At 36.7% G+C, this 21,234-nt stretch overlaps 1 protein-coding gene across 1 annotated transcript; it reads right to left on the bottom strand.

The window, feature by feature from the left end:
• Window positions 1-7,268: 7,268 nt before the first annotated feature.
• utp15 (UTP15 small subunit processome component) lies at window positions 7,269-21,216 on the bottom strand. The gene is made up of 13 exons (XM_088629156.1): window positions 21,053-21,216; window positions 20,164-20,295; window positions 19,128-19,220; window positions 18,516-18,700; window positions 16,647-16,825; window positions 15,545-15,670; window positions 14,669-14,804; window positions 13,479-13,563; window positions 13,007-13,162; window positions 12,496-12,597; window positions 11,795-11,928; window positions 10,846-10,904; window positions 7,269-8,009 (listed from the first exon to the last, which is right to left on the bottom strand). Exons 2-13 carry the CDS (start codon window positions 20,251-20,253, stop codon window positions 7,777-7,779), a joined length of 1,578 nt encoding a protein of 525 aa, XP_088485282.1. The 5' UTR covers window positions 20,254-20,295; window positions 21,053-21,216; the 3' UTR covers window positions 7,269-7,776.
• Between the last annotated feature and the right edge of the window lie 18 nt (window positions 21,217-21,234).

Raw genomic sequence — 21,234 nt, 5'->3', positions numbered from 1 at the left:
TTCAAGTTTGGTGAGTAGGGCATCTGTGGCAAACCTGTCATATTCACATCTCTCAAGGAAGAGAAATGTGTTTTCCTGGTGGAATAATGAGGACTTCTGTGCCAACTAGTCACAACTGCACAGACATTCACTTTTGGATGATGATATGTTGCTTATGGAAGGTGTCATGACTCATGTTCTCCCAAATTATGACCTATCATTCCGAGGCTATATGTGGCTGTAACGTTTTCCACATAAGAAATTACTGGGTGCAGACACCTCAGACTGTGGGTTGACTTAATTCAATCTCCAGTTTACCAAGGCCACAAGGGCATTGTTCTCTTCATATACAGCAACATTTTGGTTCCTTTCTGTTTTTTTCATTCATGATCTTCCCTTGGCTTGATATTGAACAAGTTAAACAAGGTCTCATTATCTCTTAATTTACTGTGTCCCTAATGAGGTGATTTAGTGCTTATGCAACAGTTATTCAACTGTAACATTACAGTTAGTCATGAATGATCAATTAATTAAAATGATACCAAAACATTTAATCTATGTCTCTTTTCTAAAACAATAGTTTCATAAATCGGGTGATAATGTTTTGGATGCTCAGTGTATTAAATAAGTTTTATCAACATCTTCAGCTAAACAATGTGGAGAAGCAATAATAATACAGTTAGCCAACATAACATTAGTAGAGAATTGTGTCGTGTAGAAAGGTGTAAAATTGACATCAAAGGATGTTAAGATCATACAATACATTTTGGACAGCCTAGCCTCCTCAGATTATGGTAGTGTGCTGTGCCAAACTGTGTTGTACAGTTTTACTAGTGGTTGTGTAAACTTGTTGGTCTCTCCTCCTCTATCTCCTCCATGTTGAATGTGCTAATCAATCTACATATATTCGTCTCAGTCTCCAACAGCCATCTCATTGATGAGGCTCTTGTATGCCCTGATTTTGTTCTAGACCCTCTGCATTCAGTTTTGGCATTTCTATGTGTGTAAATTTGCTTATTCAATTGTGTCATGAAATATTAAATTTAGTTTTGTGTAGGGAACATTTCACTTCTTATCTCCACTGTTTTTGTCTTTCTTCATTCCATTGTGTCATGACTGTTAAGATTTTACTTAGAATTTTGATAGCAGTTTTGATCATCCAGTTACTGAAAGGGCATTTCTGCTTTGGAATGAATGTAATACAACAACACAATAAACAAACTTTGGCAGCGGCAGAACCTGACTAGTGTGGGTCCCTGTGCAAAGATTTTAAGGCTCCCTCTTGTTCTCCCCCTCTTTTACATTGACACCACACACTAGCAGAACCATTATAAAATAAAATAGCCTACTCACCTGTCTGGGCAAGACAGCAATTGTCTAGGGAATGTCTCTCAGGAGAGGCCCAGGAGCTTACAAGAGCTCTTTGATGTGCTGAACCACTTGTCCGTAGGTTATATTTCCAGTAAAATATCCTCTGTCTGTCAAAATAAACATTACCTGACTCCACTTGCTGCAGAATACTGGTGGGTGAATTCCTCATCGCTGCTCAGTACTGTAACATTTCCTCCCCAGTCTCCACAGGACTGATGTGTGCTATATCACCATAATACTCACTCAGTGGTGAGCTAGAGTTAATTTAGGCTTCATGCTCCATCTTTTTTTTGGTGTGGCCCAGAAATCTCTATTTTAGTGCATTTGGTTGCTGCATCACACCTCTCGCATTTCTTTTGAGAGTATCACATTAATGCTTTACTGACTTGGTTAATACATTGGGTAGTGTGGTGATGACCTCTTGATAATTATTGTCTAAAAAATTACCATCAGCATTTGATTTTGTTCTTCCTGTCATTTTTGACATAGAATCATACTGTCTAACTAGCATATTTAAATACAACAATCATATTTCCCACAGACAAAACATAGGGTGTTTAAATCTCTATGTGTGATGGCATGTTTTGCAAATGTGCTCATACTTATAATAATAATAAAAACAATTGCTTACACTTATATAGCGCTTTTCTGGACACTCCACTCAAAGCACTTTACAGGTAATGAGGACTCCCCTCCACCACCACCAGTGCAGTCCCCACCTGGTTGATGCGACAGCAGCCATAGTGCGCCAGAACGCTCACCACACACAAGCCATCAGTGGGGAGGAGAGCAGAGTAATGAAGCCAATTCATAGATGGGGATTATTAGGAGGCCATGACCACAAAGAGCCAAGATCTCGGTTTTATGTCTCATCTGAAGGACGGCGCCTGTTTACAGTATAGTGTCTCCATCACTATACTGGGGCATTAGGACCCACATGGACCGCAGGGTGATACTTAGATATGTAGGATATGTAGTGTATGGTAAGGACTGTACCAGCTGCAATACCTAGAGTTTCACCAGTGTGTTTAGTGTGAAAAAAGTGGATTTAGTGTGAACAGAATGGATTGCAGAGAACCTGAAACTGGTATTTGAAATCCTAAAAGGCATTGGCAATTGCAAACCAGAGAACTGTTTCACAAAAAACCCAAAGCTACAAGTGGAGGGAAAGAGGATGTGCATCTAGGTAATAAACCAAAAGACATTTACTTATACAAAGAATTGTTGTTGTGAAGAATATGGTGGAAAGATTCCCTGGAATTCTTAAAAAGAAAAAGGCTGGGTGACATCTTTGAATCTATACTGTCAAACATGTAAAATGAATAGCTAATTTTCATTTGCAGTATTTTCTGTTCTTAAATCTTATGCATTTGCATAGAAGTAGGTTTGAATTAAGACAAGGATGGGGATGACTTGACTTGCTGAAGTACTTTTCACACTGGATTACGTGTCTTATTTCATTGCTAATGTGTCATTTTATCGGGTCCTTATCTTGTTCGCACTATTTGGGGAATTCTGCATCAAAGTAATTGTGATGCCTGCATGCAGAGAGCCCATTTTGGCAACAGTTACAAAAATAGCAAGCAACTTGTCCTACCTTCTTTTCTTCTCTTTCCTTTCAATATCTCTTCCTTTAGTTGTTATTGTTCCTTTAAAACACCTCTCACCTAGCACGTTTGCTGTAGCCTGTTAATAATGTCAATAATATTAATACCACTTGTTATCTCTTTGGAGAATAAACACTGTCAAAATACTGTACGTACAGTAACATACTGTATTTTGACAGTTATAATACAAACTGGCCATTTGTTTAGCTAATTCGCTAAAAAATATCAAATGAACCAATGAAATGAAAAGTCTGATAAGAGCTTTATGAAATGACTGCAATTGAGGCCTTTATAAACAATTCCTCATTAACCACTGCACTGTGAATGTACAGTAGGTTCAAGGCTAAAACAGTACTCACTACTGCAGCAGTAGCTTTTCTAACTGCCCTCTCACACTGAACAACACATAAAAGGTTGCCTAGTGATATTTCAAGTAGCTTAATATCGTTTTAGCATATTTAGTTAATTTTGAGAACATGCCACTAAGAGCATGCGTTTTTTGAACTGCACAAGCCAATCTCCTGATATGATCCTATTGAGCATGCATTTTACATGTTGAAGAGGAAACTAAAGTCAGAAAACTGCACAATCAACAACTGAAAGTGGCTGCAGGCTTGGCGAAGCATCTCAAAGCAACATATCCAGAGTCCAGTGATGTTGATCTGAAGCAGTCCTTGCATATAAGTGGTATGCAACTTTACACTTACGCTTAACCAAATTACACAGGTTAATTTACTTTAAGTTATCCAACCATCTATTTTTTAACCATGTTTTCAAATTCAGGGATGCAGGGGAGCCGGAACCTATTCTGGCAAGCAACAGGTGCAAGCTGGGGTACACCCTGGACTATTGCAGACTTTTGCACTGCACAAAGAAAGACACAAAGTCAAGAACTCAGGACCAATTTACCCAGCATATTAACCTGCCAGTATGTCTTTGGACTGTGGAAGGAAACTGGTAAACATGGAGGAAGCTCAAGTGAACACAGGGAGAACAAACAAACTCCAGACAGCACCCCAGATCTAAAATTGAACCCAGGGTCCAGCCCTGAGAGGCAGCAATGCTAACCAATGTGACGTTGTGCGGGACTACTTTTAAGTTAAATGTCAAATGACATTGTTCTAACGTAGCTAAACATGTATGCAAAATGATAACCAGAAACCAAAGGGTGAAAATCAACACTTTTCAATAATTTTAATAATCTGATCTTAAATACAGATTTCATTTGTACACAGCAAGAATGACATATTACACTTCACTGTCCAGATGTGTCTTCACTTTTCACTGCTTGTTCCTGAGATTGAGCAGTTTTAATAAATTACTGGTGTCAAGTATTAAAAAAAGATAAAATGAGTAGAATTAACATGTACGAAATCCGTGCTTTCATTTCAAACAAATCTTTAACCATTTTAACCAATCATCAGGCATCATGCTTCGCTTTCTTGTGCAGGTGCCTTTTTTACACTTGGAGAGATTATAGACAACCCTCCTCGGTTGTAAGGTTTTGACAACACTAACATCTTCAGGTGAAGACTATAGTTTCTGTGGGACTTTTTAGGTTTTATACAACTGTATAGATCTTATTTTTGAATATGACAAATTGCATGAATGTAAAGGTATGTTATGAGAGCTTTCTTCAGATCTTTTTACCTGTGACCAAGGTCAGTCACTCCTTCACACTTCGGTGTTTCCTACAGTATATTGCCAACCAGGAAGATTTCACCCCTAGAAGTATTCAAAATTCCTCCCAACTCTCCTAAGGCTTTGGCCTCTCATATCTATTTTGCACATCCTCTCCAAGCTTATGTTTGATGGTCTCAGTCTAAGCCTGCAGTGTAAGAATCAGTCCTGTTAGGTTTCTCCTAACTACCATAAGCATTAAGTTGTATGAATAGACACATGAGTCACCAGTTCTTCACAGCAGCATAAAAAGTTGCTATTATTTCAAATTGTGCTGCGCTGAAAATGGTGACTCATATTGCGGTATATTGTATTCAGGGCATTATATACCTGTGTTAACAGCGAACAAATTATAAACATGTACAGGGCTGAATTAAATTCACAGATTCTCAACACTATTTTTACTGACAATGTTACTGGAGAAAGTATTTGAGTGGGTGGTACCTTTTCTCTATAAAAAGTCTTGAATAATTATTCCTCTATTACTTGGTCGCCTTCCACTGTTCAATGCTAGAGTGTTTCTCAGATGTGCTCAGTTGCTGTCGGAGTGAGCACGATTGCCTGTTAAAATAATTGAAGCATCATCAATATTTGAAAGGAAAGCAGTTCTTACAGCGCTGCAAGTGGAAATACAACAGCAGGGAAGTCTGTCTCTTAAAAGCTTCAAGAGCAGATGTGCTGTAAATCCTGTTATCGTCCTCCCTTAACCTAACATTTGACTCAAAGGCTTCTTTTATTATAATGTTCAAATTAGTATTTTTTAAAAAGGGATGTTAACATTAATATTTTATGCAACCAAATTTTACAGTTTACCAGTTGTCTAATAAACGTGATTGACAATCTTTGACAAAGTGTTTAGAAATGTGCATAATTTGGAGGGTATAGAGCTCGTTATAACAAGTTTGTATAGTTTCAATCTTCCCTGGTATTTAACCTGCTGACCAGAGATTGTCCTGGTTTAAGAGTGTCTGTCATAGATCAGCACCCCAACTCTACTCTATGTATTATGTGCTTGTATATTGAAAACACATACCTGGTCTCCTTGGATACATATGGGCTTTGAAAGTTTCAATAGCATTTAAGTGAATAATTTTAAAACTGTTTTTAAGATGCATATTTTTCAACACATTTTTAAGAGCAGAAGATACCATCTGTGACCTCACCTTCTAAACCACCCAGGCTCCTGTGGCTTGACTGCACTCAATATGTTTCTGGAGGGCTTGAAAAAACTAAGTGGAGTGTATTAACCTGGCAATATGAGAATGCATTTGCACTGCAGGGAACCCAATCTTAAAAAGTGAATCATTCATTCCGAGTACAACATTGACATCTGCTGGAGAAATATAACATTTCCACTGTAGTTAACAATGAAAAGACCATTTACGTCAGCAGAATGTATTTTTATGTGTGCCATTATAGCATTGTACTCATTTATCCAACAATTTTCAGCCCCCTGCTTGTTCTGCATTTTAAATGTTAAATCATGTTTTTGTGATGTCATTCTTAAATACTGATAGACAAGTTAATTCTTCTACAGAAGTCATAATCACAAAAAAAATCTGAAGGGAACTGAACACAGCTTAATTGTTCTAAAATGATAAATAAGTACACAAAATATTACCAAGAAACAAATGCTTAAATTCTATAATTCTGTCCCATATTCATCTTCCAGTCTGAAATACAAATTTCATTAGTACACAACTATATTGACAAATTTCACTTCACCATTCTACAATAGAAAATAAAAAGATAGTTTCAGAAACAATGCTATACAGGTTAATATAGCGAAATATTAACCTGTTGACCTGCAATTGTACTACCAAAACCTTCCAATTTATGTGCTTGATATTGCAATCTTTTCTTGATATTGCAAATTCACAGACTGCAGGAAATATGTGGATTCAACAGTTTTCACCTGAATCTGTTGGTCAGTTGTATAGTTACTAAACAACTGTTCAAAACCCATTTCACATTCCTCATATTGAATCTTTTTATGTATTGTTCTAATGCCCAGGCCTTATTTCTATTACATTCATTGTGACTAACAGTTCTATACTCCATGATTCACAGGAACCCAAGTAAAGGAAATTCAAACCTTCTCGGCTCCTCTTAGAAACAACATGAATATAACCTTTCTAATAAAATAGAGGACTTTTGACAGAATATACAGTAAAATGATACTTTGTACTGTATATGAAACTCACAAAAACTACCGTAATCAATAACTGGTGCATTTCAACATGCAGACTTCAGAAATAAATTATTTTCTGTACAGGAGAGATATTTATACATATCCAGAATTAATCATATTCTTGATAAAAACTGAATCAATCTGGAGCCTAATGTGGAAACCTAAGGTACAAGGCAGGACACCATTGCAGAATGCACACCCTGTTAAGTTAACTGATTGATCAAACATCATGTGTTATGATATTGATGATATACATTAAGTGCAATCTACAAGACCAACTGGACTGTGGCTCTCCAAGACCAGGTATTGCCACCCCTTTAAGATATGGAAACTAAGAATATCTCCATCTCAGCACATCATGACACTACCCCTTTTGTGTGCCGTTATGTACAACACCTTACCTATGTTAAGAAACAAAAGACTTAAAAACACAACACAAATTTATTTGAAATTTTAATATAAACCTTTACTTTCACAAACATTTTATGGAAGACAGACATTTGCATTCTGTAACAGAATGCACACTAAACCTGAAAGGCACTGTAGAAGCTAGACTTTGGGCAGACAAATGTTTGATCAAGTGTATTTTGGCTGCAGAAAATTCCAAGGTATAAAAACATGGGATAGCTCTTCATTATTCCCAGTGTTTGATAAAGGTCTAGGCAGACCTTTCATTCAAAATCCAGCCCTTTAATTATTGGTTTTGACTACAGGGAGGGTTCACTTCAAAGAACCAATCTTTAAAGTATTTAAAGATGTATCATCATGATCAGCATGTGCTACCTTCTTCCATACTGTTCAAGATTAAGATATTTTGCATGGGATGATTCTGAGAAACTCTGCAAACCTCCAGAAAACCACCAAGTGCAATGGCTGGAGCTGATGCATTGTCCAGTTGGGGATCATTTTGTATCTGCAGACTCAACTGTAATTGTTTTCTTCTGGATTTCAAACTGCCGCCACCTTTCCACTGTTTTCCACTCCATGCAGAACGTTCCCGGATCTTATTCCGGAGGTTGCTGCCTCTTTCCTGGTGGTTGTTGCTGCAACGAGGGTGTCAATCATTCCCAGGACTTCCACCAGTTCCTCCTGGTAGTCAATCTCTTTCTCTATTGTCTCCTGCAGCCTCACGAACTGTTTGTCTATCAGTGCTGACTGCCCCACAACATGCCTGTAAATTTCTAAACAAACAGGGAAAAAAGGGAGGTTAAAACTGGACCTTACAAAATTTCTAGACTAGTTCTAAATCTACATTGGTCCTTCAGAAGCACCACAAGTACATCGAGGTACCTTGAAACTACTAATACAAATCACACATTCATACACATGATACACGCTACTAAAAACTCCATAGGTAAATATACACTTACTAAACACAATACAAAAAAACATATTGATTGTCAGAATTTAAGATTGGCAGTTTTCAACCGGCAGCATTTAAATTCTAAAATGTCAGTCAAGACCAATACATCTTTCACCAAGCACTAATATGAAAACATTTAAGTGCATCTTCTACATCTTTTGTGAAATAGACAAAGCTACCATTGAATGAACTGACCTACATGTTTATTTTGAAGACATTAAGATGCAGTGGAACAGCAGAGGAATCTAATATCAAAACAGGCAATTGAGAGTCCACTTTTTACAAATTTATCTTTCAAGAGCTCATTAAAATCAATAGTATTTAAAACTCATAAAGTCTTTAAATCATTAGTGTGATCCATTTCAGCAAGGACAGAAAATAAACCACAGCGATACTTTTAATATACTTAAACACATGAAGAACAACTCTCCACAGTCGAACAACATAATCTAAGCGAAGATTATGGAAACAGCATTTGCTTTCCTTCATGAATCACTACTAGTCTACAGACTAGTCTAGGTGCATCATCACAATGTCGGTTAGTGGAAGCTGTAAGGAATCTAATCCCTGCACATCTACTAGCAGGTTCTTCAGTTGTGCACATTGTAAGACTTTTTGATGTGAGAAGCTATACAGTGCCTGCCATTATTTGGCCAGCTGAAAGCTGTGAAGAGAAGTTACTGCCCAGGAGTGTTTGCTCAAAATTAACACATCTTTGCAAAGATTTACATAGTGGTCAGAGAACCACAGAAACATTTGCCAGACATCATAAGATCCTTGACCAGTCCTACTCTGAGTCATTTTAGTGGAAGATACATCCATGTTTAATTACTTTTTTAAATGACTAAATTATAATCCCAGTGCCTCTCAATGCACCTTCCAATGCAACACTTAAGACTTTTGGTAGTCAATGGATTAATGTGCTTGTTCTGAAGAATTGTGATTTACATTCTAGAACATCACTGACAGGTTCATGGACTGCAATTACACGCTTTACCATGCTAACTAGAGTTTATCAGAACATCAGAACATGAGATGTCTTTCTTCAAGATGAGATTCAAAAACATTCTATGGGATTAGAACAAATAAGTTGCCGATACAATTTCAAACATTTCAAACAATGTGGAGATTGTGCTTTTTATTGAGCCATGATGTTTACTTGCACACTGTCTATTGTTTGTTTGTACATTGTCTTGATGCACTGTTTGCACTTTGTTTTGTTTTTTACACTTGTTTTATAATCGAGAGACTTTCTGTAAGTAAGAATTCCATTGTACCAGTACCGGTTACATATGGCAATAAAGTTCAAGTTCAAGTTCAAGTTCAAGTTCAAGTTCGATATGAAGCTGCTTCAAGGAATGCCAGACATGCATACTACTCCAAGCTAATTTGTAGCTGAAAAGCATAATCCAAAATATTTTTAGACCATAAATAGCTTGTGTCAGCCTCTTCCTAAATCTGTTCATGATATTAAAGGAACAACAGGAATGAAATGTGTAATTCCTTCATGTTTGAAGCTTAGAATTTCTCTCATTAGGTTAAATATTTTTGTTCTGGAAACACAAGCAACGTCATTGGAGCCTGTTGAACATTCCTCTTTTTAAAGACTTCAATTTCTAGGTTTGAAAAAAAAAAACACTCCATCAGAGGTGGCTGGTTTAATACTTCAACTAAATCTCACCACTTGTTTTCTTAACCTTATGCCTACATCTTTCTTTCTACATACATTTCTCTTGGAGCTGATACACATTTCTTTTCTTTCCAATGCAGTTTTCCCAACTTTATAACAGGCTGCTGTTAGAACTAGAATAAAATTCTGGAGTGTTGTGATCACTCCCATGCCCTTGTTTCTTTGTCTTTCTAAAAAAAGTAATTACTATTTACTTATATATTCTGATTTTCCAGCCTTTTATTTGTAATGTCTTCATTTGTTGCATATATGGCACCATCAGACGCAAGGTGTGAAAGTATTATAATTCAGTAGATAATATATGTTCTTTATATATTTATAATATATATATATCTTTACATACATTTATAGATGTATATATTCTTTAAGTACATTTCTTGTAAGACAATATTCTATTAAGTATAATAAGGGCACAGTTCGTTCTAATCATATTGGTTGAAATCAGGCAAGCGTCTATGTTATTGTACGGATGTTGTACGTGAATATTGTTTACTGTAAATACACATCCTTATGGATGCACATGGAAACGGTGGTGCACAATATAAGATAATGAGGACTAAGCTGAGTATGCAATGTATGCAATATTAACAGTTTTACAAGAATTAAAAGTTAAGTATTTTAGTAAAGCTGAAGCAAGAGAGTTTCCCTTTTTGAAAACTTATAGCTGAATAAAAATAAAAACACACTAACAATGTTTTAATGCCTGAAACTGCATAGTAAGATTTTAACAGTCTCCGTACTTCAAGTAATATGCCCATTTTTTAAATAATAATAGTCTTACTACATAATAGATGGTGCCTTCCCTGAAGGGGTTAACAAATTGCACCCATCTGCATGAAAGATTTAGAGTGAACCACATCTTTATCAAGGGAGCAGCATCAATATTACAAACACCTCATGCACAGAAACTGAAACAAATCATTAAATTTTAATAGTACAAATAAAGACCATGTGAAAAACTCACCCAAAACCATTTCTGCGGCATCCACTAAAACTGGGGTAAACCTTGGATCAACCATATACCTGGAAAATAAAACATGACATATAGAAAACATTACTATTAAAGGCCCATACTTGAATAGGTTGAGGGAGTACAGAACTGGTGGTAACAAAACTCAAATAAATGATGAGAAAGACTTAGTACCGGTTTTGAATTTGGAATCAATACTTATTTTTTGGACACAGAACTGTGGATAGCTTCTTTTGAGACAAATAAGAGCTTTTCTATTGCACTTCATTTGGTGCACTCCACCACATCTACAGCTGAGGTTCTTAGCATGGATTGACGGTGCTCCAACCCCAACAACACTCCAACCCCAAGACACCCTGACTCAGTCTCCCCTAATCCCAGTGTCCTTCAGACAACGATGTGCCACCACTTGGTTAATGGCATACAACCACGTATTGGAAAGAGTTTACTAAAGAAGTCTGTTCAGTCACTAACGGCATGTGTGGAGTGGAACAGGGTTGCTTGAAAATAAAGGGCCCAGTAGGCACATCTGTTCCTCTCATTTCTCATTAAGGTCCACTTCACATTTAGTCGTTTTTGGATGCAAGAGGGGAAGCCAATCTGTTAGGGGATAATGTCTAACGGCATGAGCAAGGCTGGAAGATGGCAATCGAACAGAAAATGAAACAAAGAAGAATAAGTGAATACAGACACCATGGCCTCTCCTTTCACTGGTACATGGCCACTGTAAGCCATCTTACATGATGTATCTGGTATTTACAACAACGCTGCCTGCCTAGAACGAGGCAGAATACTGCTGTATTATCTGTTGGAAGTGAGCAGAGCAGATACTACAAATAGTGGAGTGACGCAAAAGGAGTCACAGAGATAAAAAGAGTCTGTAAGGGCGGAAGTATGATGCTGTAATGACTCCACGCACACTGTCCCATTGAAAAACCTGTACCTGATCAAGAAGTTGAGTAGGTTTGTAAGGCTTTTCTCATCTCGGCCCGCAAGGGCATTTTTCAGAGTGCCTCTGCGGTTCAGCTCCTGAATCACCGCCACCGTTACCTCTGGTCTCTTTATATGAACCCTTCGCTGAACACAACACACACAGACAGAAACAAGAGGTGCATTAATCATTGCCAAGTGCCAATTTAATAAACAACTCACAGTGTTTCTCAGTAAACAATTCAGGGGCATGCCTATAATTTCATTCTGTGTGCCTTCTGAAGACTTTACTGAATGATTGATAAGTATTTTAATAACACACTGAACATTCTTTTTGTAAGCAGAACAGCCAGAAAGTAGGAGATTTGTATTTATACACACTGTTGACTGTGTAGTCCATGGTGCTCAACAGGAAAAGCTTGAGAATCTGACTCATGTGGCTTTGTACACAATATATTATTTCCATCACACCACACAATAATTCTGTTTTGTTCGCTTTAATTTCTCCATCCAAAGAGACAAATAATTTCCATTCACACTTTATTACCCCCTGGGGGAAACTGGTTTTATGGCTCAGTCCAATACAACAATACAACAAAGTAAAAAAAACATCCAACTGAGAAGACAGTATCTGACCTTGTTCTCCTTTTCAATACTGCCATTGATCTCTTAAGGTCTGCCCTACACAAATGAGACAAATGTAAGACCACTTACCTCCAAAACAGTGTCAAGAGCCTTTGAAACCTGGAAGCTCTTCAGTTGCTGGTCATACTTTTTCAAGTGCATTTTGACTGGTTTGCTGACCAAGAAATCATCCTAAAAAAAGATGACAAGACGTTGTGACTAAGAACCTAACAAATGAGACAATTAAAGTAACAACCTCTTTAATAAACAAACGCTCAGTAATGGAATGGGAGTAATGGAATGGGGAAAAAGGAGAAACTGTAGTGTGAAAAGGTGATGTATTGCTATGTTTAATTTTAAATTAAAAACAAAAGTAATAATGGACAATATTTTGTTGCTAATCAGCTTAAAACACATTCCAATGTGTAAGAAACTGGTGGATATTTATTTCAGTTGGGAGCATTTTCTAATTGGGAAAATTCACAGATCCTGCTTATACAGTTGTGAGGACACCTTCCATTTAAAAAAATATCCTTTTCTTTCAAAATAAGTCAGATTCAGAAAAGCCATTCAGTCAACTTTCAGGCAATTGTCAGAGAACCTGCTTTGGCATGTAATTTTTCCCCTTGACAAAGAAACGATATGCTGGCCGTCGCTTCTTCCGACTGGCTGCTTCCTGTTTCTCCTCTGGGTGCTTCCTGTGTTTCACATTCAATACTCCATTGGTCATCCCAACAACAATCGCTTCATCTTCAGGCTGGGAGCAAGTACAACACCAAGAGTGACATGAGACGACTATAGACACTGGTATACAAATGGCAACTGTGTGAGCTTAAAAATGCTAACATTTCAAAATCTTAAACACAGAACAGAGAAAGACTGCCAAGCCACCTTCTTCAGTTAGGAGGATGATTATGGTATTCAGATAATATAAAACCATCTAGAAAAATGGCCAATGCTAGCACTAGTGAATTTCTCAATGTGTTTTTTTTATTTAGACTTATCTGAAGAGCAATGGCCTTTAAATTTGAAAATAAAAATCTCTTCTGTCTTGAGTTGGTACATATACTTACTGCCAGGGCAACGCTCAGAACAGAAGCAGCGTAGTCAAAGCTGTGCACTGCTTTGTAGGTTGCTGTGCTGTACACTTTCACATGCCTGGAAAAAAGGACACATACTGCCTGTAAAACCATTTGTGTCACAAATGACAGTATATGTTACAGCAGATTTACTGTATGCTTTTCTTTACCCTATCTAATGAGCATTACATAAATGTCAACTATATGATCTTATTATAATATTACTTCTTTTTCACTTTAACTTGATGTCTATTAAATGTGTTTCTTTCATTACGATTAACAGGAAAATTATTATTTAACAGATATGGGCATTAAGGATAATTTGATGGACTGTATTTACACAAAAATTCATAGTAGGAAGCCCTTTGGTTTGGCTCTTGGTAATGTCTTACTGACTCCAGAACATTCTTAACAGATTTTTGAAATGTTCATGTGAAGTCTTAATGACATTTAAATGATCCTCTACTGAGTTTTGATTATCTATTGTTTATTTTTAACAAAAAGTTCACTTTTCAAATTACAGACAGCCCAAAACCTAAAGACTCCAGTAAATCTGAAATTCACATTCACATTCCGTAATGTCAGGAGCAACTGATTTTACCACTATACAAATAAATAATTTAAAGGAAAAACACCGTCTGGCCTCTTATATAAACAAAAGCAGCAAATCATTTTGAATTGACTAGCTACATAAAGCTAAGCAGTGGAACCAACAGACAAAATAAAATAAGATTTGCACTGAACGCCTTGGCTTAAAAAATGTTCTTTTCAAAAGACAGTGTCTTGCAACCAAACAGCAGGGACATAAACACTAAACAAAGCACAAGCCAGCAAAGACATTTTTGAGTGGACCTTTGAATGACACACAGGAAATGGTCATTAACATTGCAAAAATAATATATGTACATGCTGCATTTCAGGAATGAAGTGACAGGTCCATTCAGGCACAACACATTTGTTTAGGTTTCTGTATCTGCTATTATGTCCAGTTTTAAACTGACGCTCATGCGGTTGGGGAAAACGCAGCGTCATCTGCACCATCTGCTGGATGTTAACTAAAACTGCAGTCACTTCACAAACAAGTTAATGGAAACAAAATGCAACAAATAAAAACTGGGATATAAATAATAACGTTTATTTCCTGTACATAGTTAAGAACACCACAACAACCCATACACGCCCACCTGTCCAGTGATCCCGAGAGCAGCCTCTGTCCTGAGGAGCTCAGGCACAGGCAGGTTACTGTTTTATGATGATTCTTCAATGAGACAAGCTGCTGTCCTCCTTTCAGCATGTCCCAGACCTTTACATATCGCCCACCTACAAATAAAATACAGCATCGCTATAATCATCTCAATTGAAAGGCTGGGGTTCCAGAATTTTAAAAAGGCAATTACAAACAGATAATATATTCTTACCAGATTATACTCCTTGCGTTGCTCATTTCAGTAACTTAATAAATCAAGAAGCACATAATGGAGTTTGATCAAGACTACCAGACAATCACTTTCCATAATAGGTGGTGGCAATGTGTTTCATAGCATCAAAACTCTTCCCCCAAAAGTCAGTAAGCCACACAGGTCTCGTCTAACCCTCTACTGAAGTCATGCACTAAGGCAAGACTAACTTGGACAAGATGAAGCAGGTAAAAAAAGAAGCCTGTGCAGCGCTCTAGTTTGTTCAATTAAGAATATAACCAGAGAAATGTAATGGTCTGGACCAGTGGAACCAACGGAACATGGTCTGGACTTATTAAGAGCACGCTTGAAAAAATCAACCATACAGAATCTGATACATGTTTTCATTAGTTCAGTAACTTACCAACATTTAAGCTTGCGCAAAGCAATCAGAAACTGAGTTGTATCCCTCGTACAAGACAAAGACAAAAGAAAGGACGCGGACAGAGACTTTCCTCCTGAAAGGAACCCTGATACTTGTGGTACATTGCTTTTGAGGGGTAAATCTCTAATAAAATGACAAGACCAGACTGGCTTTCCTGTCAAGTGCCTTACGCTGCAGCTGAAATTCTAAGGCAGTACATTTCACACTTTCATAGTTACCTGCCGATACCAGCAGGCCCCCAGAGGGGAAGAGTAAGACACTCTCTACTGGCTGACTGTGATCCATGGTCATGACACTCTTGTTGGTCCGTGCATCAAACACCTTCACCGTGTGATCGTAAGAACCTGAGAACACAAGGAAGACATTAGCTATAACAAAAACTCAAGAGGCTCTGCTTCTGAGCAATTGCAAAATCTTCTTTACCGCTCAGAGATTCTTGAAATGCAGTAAAGTCCTTTAAGTATGCATTAGTAACACATCAACTTCAGACATTGGTTAAAAATACTTGTTACTTTTATCTTAGTGTTACAAAACTTTTTTCCTTGCCCATTCTTGATGTGACTTTTTGCAGAGCTCTTTACATGCAAGCGCTAAATAAAGACACCAGATTTGTATTTCTTGCTTGACATGGAGCAGACGTGATATTTTGCAACCAGTACAACACAGCACAACTACAGTCCTGCGTACAACTACAGAAGGCATCACAGTGTATGCTAATAAACAACTAATCCAGAGGGCATATGGGAAAGTTAATAGCTTCATAGAAATCAGTGCTTATGGGTGTCAGAAGCAGTGCCAACTTAGCATTAGATCGCACTGGGTTGTATTCATTTCAAGAAACTGTACTTTTGAGGAAATATGGCTAGTTTTTTACTAACACAAAATCTGTGAAATGTCAAATGTCTTTGAAATATGCTTATGTTGCCCCACTTTTCGCTTATTTTGTCTGTAAACTCTCGTTATCCAATTTATTTTTGTCGTTTATTTTTTGTTGTTCATTCTTGAAAACAAAACAAAAAGTAAAAACAAAGAAAAAACATTGACTGTTAAGCCATCCTTAACACCTTAAGAAAGCTTAACAGCTGAAATACGGTTTTACTTTCTACTTTTCAGTGTGGAATTAACCTTTATTTGTTTCCTTAAAGCCAATGCAAACTGACACAACTCCCCTCTTTAAATTAACAATGTTGAATTTGTAATTCTTTGCACTGAATTAGGTTTTTAAGATTTAAACCAGAAATGCACAAATAAAGCATAAATCAAGAATTACTTGAAAATCTTTCCCCCTTTTCCTTGTGGTTACAATGGAATTGGTCTTACCTGTGATAAAAAGGTCTGGGTTCAGTTTACTTGTTGTCCCACAGCGCACATAGTCAGTATGTTCCTTGTAGGAGATCAGTTCTGTTGAGTTTGGTATGTCCCACAATCGGCAGGTGTAGTCATCTGATCCTGATAATATTCTAAACTTGTCTGATGTGAAGTCTGTTACGTGAACTGACCTGCAAAATAAAAGCACACAGATGTGATAGTCTTTACTAGATTACTGTATTAAAACTGTACTTCTAAGCAAAAGCTTAGGAGCTAAGAAATTTGTCTGCCACAAATTTGGACTAATAAATTTAGCATCAGATCTAAGTATTACAATACATAGCTCTGCAAAAGACATATACTCTAGGACATGAATTTATCCATCTCTAGCAAAATGTGAATGAATGGCATAACCCTGCAGACCACCAGTCCTCAAGTTCTTTTCACATTTCTTACCAGAATTATCTCCTCCAGTTCCTTTCATTTTGATCTATGTCTTCCACAAAATGAGACTGCACATTACTTTGCATACCCCTATAATCCCTTAACATGAGTGATAAAAAATAATAATCTTATTTTACATACCCCTTTAAGTGTTTTGCAACAAAACAAAGCACAGATAAAATCAACTGAGACACATATAAGCAGACATTAATGCCGCACATATAACAAAATTAAGAGAAAGTGTATACAATTTTTAAAAGTTAAAAAAATAAATGTTTTACAAAAAATGATGGAAAAAATGGACTTGGAAATAATTTCATAGCTTTAGAATAACAGAAAAGAACGTAAAGTCTCCCACGGCTCAGAGCTTTATTTTGCCAGCATTCATGCCAGCTCAGAGCATTATTTAAGTGCTAGCATTCAAACAGCACAAATGACATGTAGGTGTCTAGGGAAATAAGAGATTACTGATGCAGTCAGAAGCTAGACAATTTTAGCCTTTAAAGGTGAGTAGTAGATTTGTGAATCTTTATTCTAAAACCATAGGGAGCCAGTGCCAAGAGGTCAAGACAGCAGATATATATTTGTACATCTAGTATTATGTAAGACCAAGCAACTGAAGTTAACATCTTGCAACTTAAGAACATGTCCATCAGCAAGCACTGTACACTCAAGCATACAAAAGACTAAAAAATATATTAGCATATCTGCATCAGAGTGGGACACACAAATAGATGTGTGCAATGCTATAATGATGAAAAAAACAGTGCAACAGAGGTTTCAAATGTAAGGCTTGAATCACCATGATTCATAAGTACAAACGTTGATTCGAATACCATCAATAGTCAAACCAAAGTTGACAGAGCAACAAAGTTAATAATGAAGGACAATAAAGCAGAGCTTTGCTCTTTTCATTTAACAGTGTCCTCTTCAAAGTTCATATCATGAATTTTCCTGTATCCATTTTTCAACATCATCTAAGCTGTATGATAAGGCAGATAGTGTGATTGATCACTGTCAAGCCATGACAAAGCAGTTCCGGTAAAACCAAAACATCTCGCACAGCTATTCAGCAAGACTGTACAGGCAACAATATCCAAGGCAGCACTGAGATCCAGCAAGGCAAGAATGGAGAAAAAAGCAGGGTCAGCAATCACCAGAAAATCATTAGTTGCCCTAGCAAAAGCTGTTTCTGGGCCATACATCAGTCTGAACCTAGACTGAAATGGCTCATGTATGTTATTTACAGATAAACAAGCTTGTAACAGCACGCCAACAACAGAATCACTTAATGCATTAGAGCCCACAAATCTTAAGAACCAGCAATTAGAGTTGTTAAAACAGTTCAGTTATCACACATTCCAATGAAGTTCATTATTTTTTAAGTCAATGTACCACAAAATAGCAAACAACCAAAACAAACACACAGATACTTACTTGGAGTGCCCAGAAAACTGCCTGAGTGCGACTCTGCCACTGATATCAAAGAGTCTCACTACCGAGTCTTCACTCCCTGCCACAAGCAGCTGCCCATCTGATCGGTATGTACCACTGTAGGCTGTGTCTTTAAACCGCGAGAAGGTTTTGATAGGCTCCTGTGAGTACTGCCCGTAAATGTGGATCTACAAATTAAAAGAGATAATAAGTCAAATCAGCCACTTCTTTGTGGGTGCTTTAAAACAAACATATTTATCCATTATATCAAATATGTCATACACAATATTTATAATAGCAATAATAAAATCCGCTCTACCTACTACAGCATTCATTTCAAACGTACACTTAGATGAGCATGAGAAATGTAAGTCTTAAATTAAGTAAACATATCCACTATAATTGATATAACACTAGGAAAAAAAGTATTTCTCATTATCAGGTAATGAGACTTTAAACACTGAATTACCTACTTATAGCACTCATGTTCCATCTATAATGTGATTTTTAAATTAAAAAATGTAACCGAGGGATGAAAAAATGCTGACAGGCAATATTCAAAACGATCAGGGTAATGTTAGTGCCATTAATACACCTTCAACACGAAGCACTTACTCTTGTAGATGCTGTGACAGCATAATTGTATGGGGACTGAGGAGAGAAATCTATCTTTGTAATTGCCCCAAATTCCTTTATCTGAACAGGAGTCTGTAACACAATTTGTTAGAAAGAACAAAAGTGAATAGGATTCTTTCTCTAGGAATAGGGTTTTAATATATTACAGAAAATTACAGAAAATATTTCACATACATCTGGTTTTGTAGGTTATATGTTGAAACTGTGACCAGCAGAAGGAGTGAGATATGACAAGAACAATTTAAAACTGCATTTCACTAGTGCCAAAAGACAATAAAATAAAACAAACTGAAAAAACAAAACTACTAGCCACTATAATTCTGAAGTGCTAACACAGATTCCAGGAAAAGCTTCCCAAAATCTTGGAAAATTCCATCAAATGCAACCACAATATTCCATTGGATATACTGGAGAGAAGAAATCCATATGTTCAAATTAGCAGCTGCTGAATTTTGTTTCCAAATATAAACAAAGGAAAAAGCAACAGATATGTCTGTCATTCAATTTAAATATATTTCATTTCATTCATTTCCACAAAGAAAGCCATATAGTGACAAAAGATTGTGATTCTCGATACTGCAACACAATGAACCTATGGACTTTCAATTATCTTTGGAAATTCTGGAAAATCCCAAGCTCCAATCTCCTTGTAATTTAGGGCATCTACACAAGATGGAAAATTAGGATACTATGTTCTAGGATATAATGACCATGGGTAGTCTTTGAAAAAATAAACAGGGCATTAATGTATTATTTTACTCCTTATCATTGCTGACTATTTAGTATTTGCAGTCTTCACATCAGAAACACGGTCTACATAAGAAATAAAATGACTCCTACCTTCTCTCCATAACAACCAAGAAACTCTAGGCAAGTACACCTAAACGTATTAAATTACACATAAACAAACTGTAACATTGCTGGATCAGTAAAAGAGATTTACAGCATCTGCAAAAGTCTACCATATAAATACAGTTTAAAGTGTTTTAGTAAGCTTTTTCTATCAGACTTATACCTTATAATTCTTCCAATATAACGTGTCTTGGGTGACTTTCTCTCCAAGCTTGGGGTAGGATTGAATTCGTGTAGGTTTAAAAGAGGACATGGTTTACTCTGTGCTGAAATCCTCAAACTTCCCAGGACTAACCTGCAAAACAAAACTAGAACTCTAGAGCTGAAAGGATTAACGATGCTGTCAGTCTGAATTTTTATTCTAGCAAACATATTTATTCTTACAAATGTTTTTCCTTAATCTTCATGTTCTGCAACGTGCTTTTTTACAAAAGCCAGCAGTGCTGAGACTCCATGTGTATGGTATGTATATATTTCACATATCAGATATAAACCCCCTGTCATGGTGCGATGTACAAAAACTAGCGTGACATCCCAACTATGAAGCAATGTGCCAAAAACAATCTAAACCTAAACTATGCTTAACATGTGTAAGACATACATTTATAAGCTTTGAACGAAATGTAAATTGCGTAGAGACCAAAATACATGATAGCTACAAAAATGATCCCTTAATTAATTTGAATCACAGAACTGATCAACCTTATTGCAATTACCGTACTATGTATTTTACAACAAAACGGTAGACAATTTACTACTCATTATCAGTGTATATAAAATGGATGGCGTGATCGATACTGAGAAAATTATTAAAACATTTTTTTTAAAGTCTGCACTGGAAACAAATGGGATGTAATGCGTGAAGTAGATCTTTAATTTCGCTCCCGTTTTTTCCTACGTTTTACCATATACTTCAAGCACATATCAACCCTTTACTTTTTAAAGTAAAAATTGACAAATGCTTTACACCTCACAGGGATCATTTAATCCAAGCGTGTTCACCTAGCAAGCGGCAGAGTCTAGTTATCCTACCTAGACAAAAAAGTCCTTACCTTACTTTCTACGTTTAGGAAGGAAAAGTGACCAAGCGTCTTAAGATATTTTATTCCAAAAAGCGAAGGTAAATATTTGATGAAGCAGATCGTTAAAAATAATAAATTTGTTGAACATCAAGAAGCAATCACGTTGGTACGGTGTCGATAGGGGGCAGCCATTTTGGATGAGGTACACTTCC

This window comes from Lepisosteus platostomus, chromosome 4 (genome assembly GCF_059453375.1).
Source record: "Lepisosteus platostomus isolate fLepPlt1 chromosome 4, fLepPlt1.hap1, whole genome shotgun sequence".
NCBI lineage: Eukaryota > Metazoa > Chordata > Actinopteri > Semionotiformes > Lepisosteidae > Lepisosteus > Lepisosteus platostomus.
This window is presented reverse-complemented; position numbering and strand designations above follow the sequence as displayed.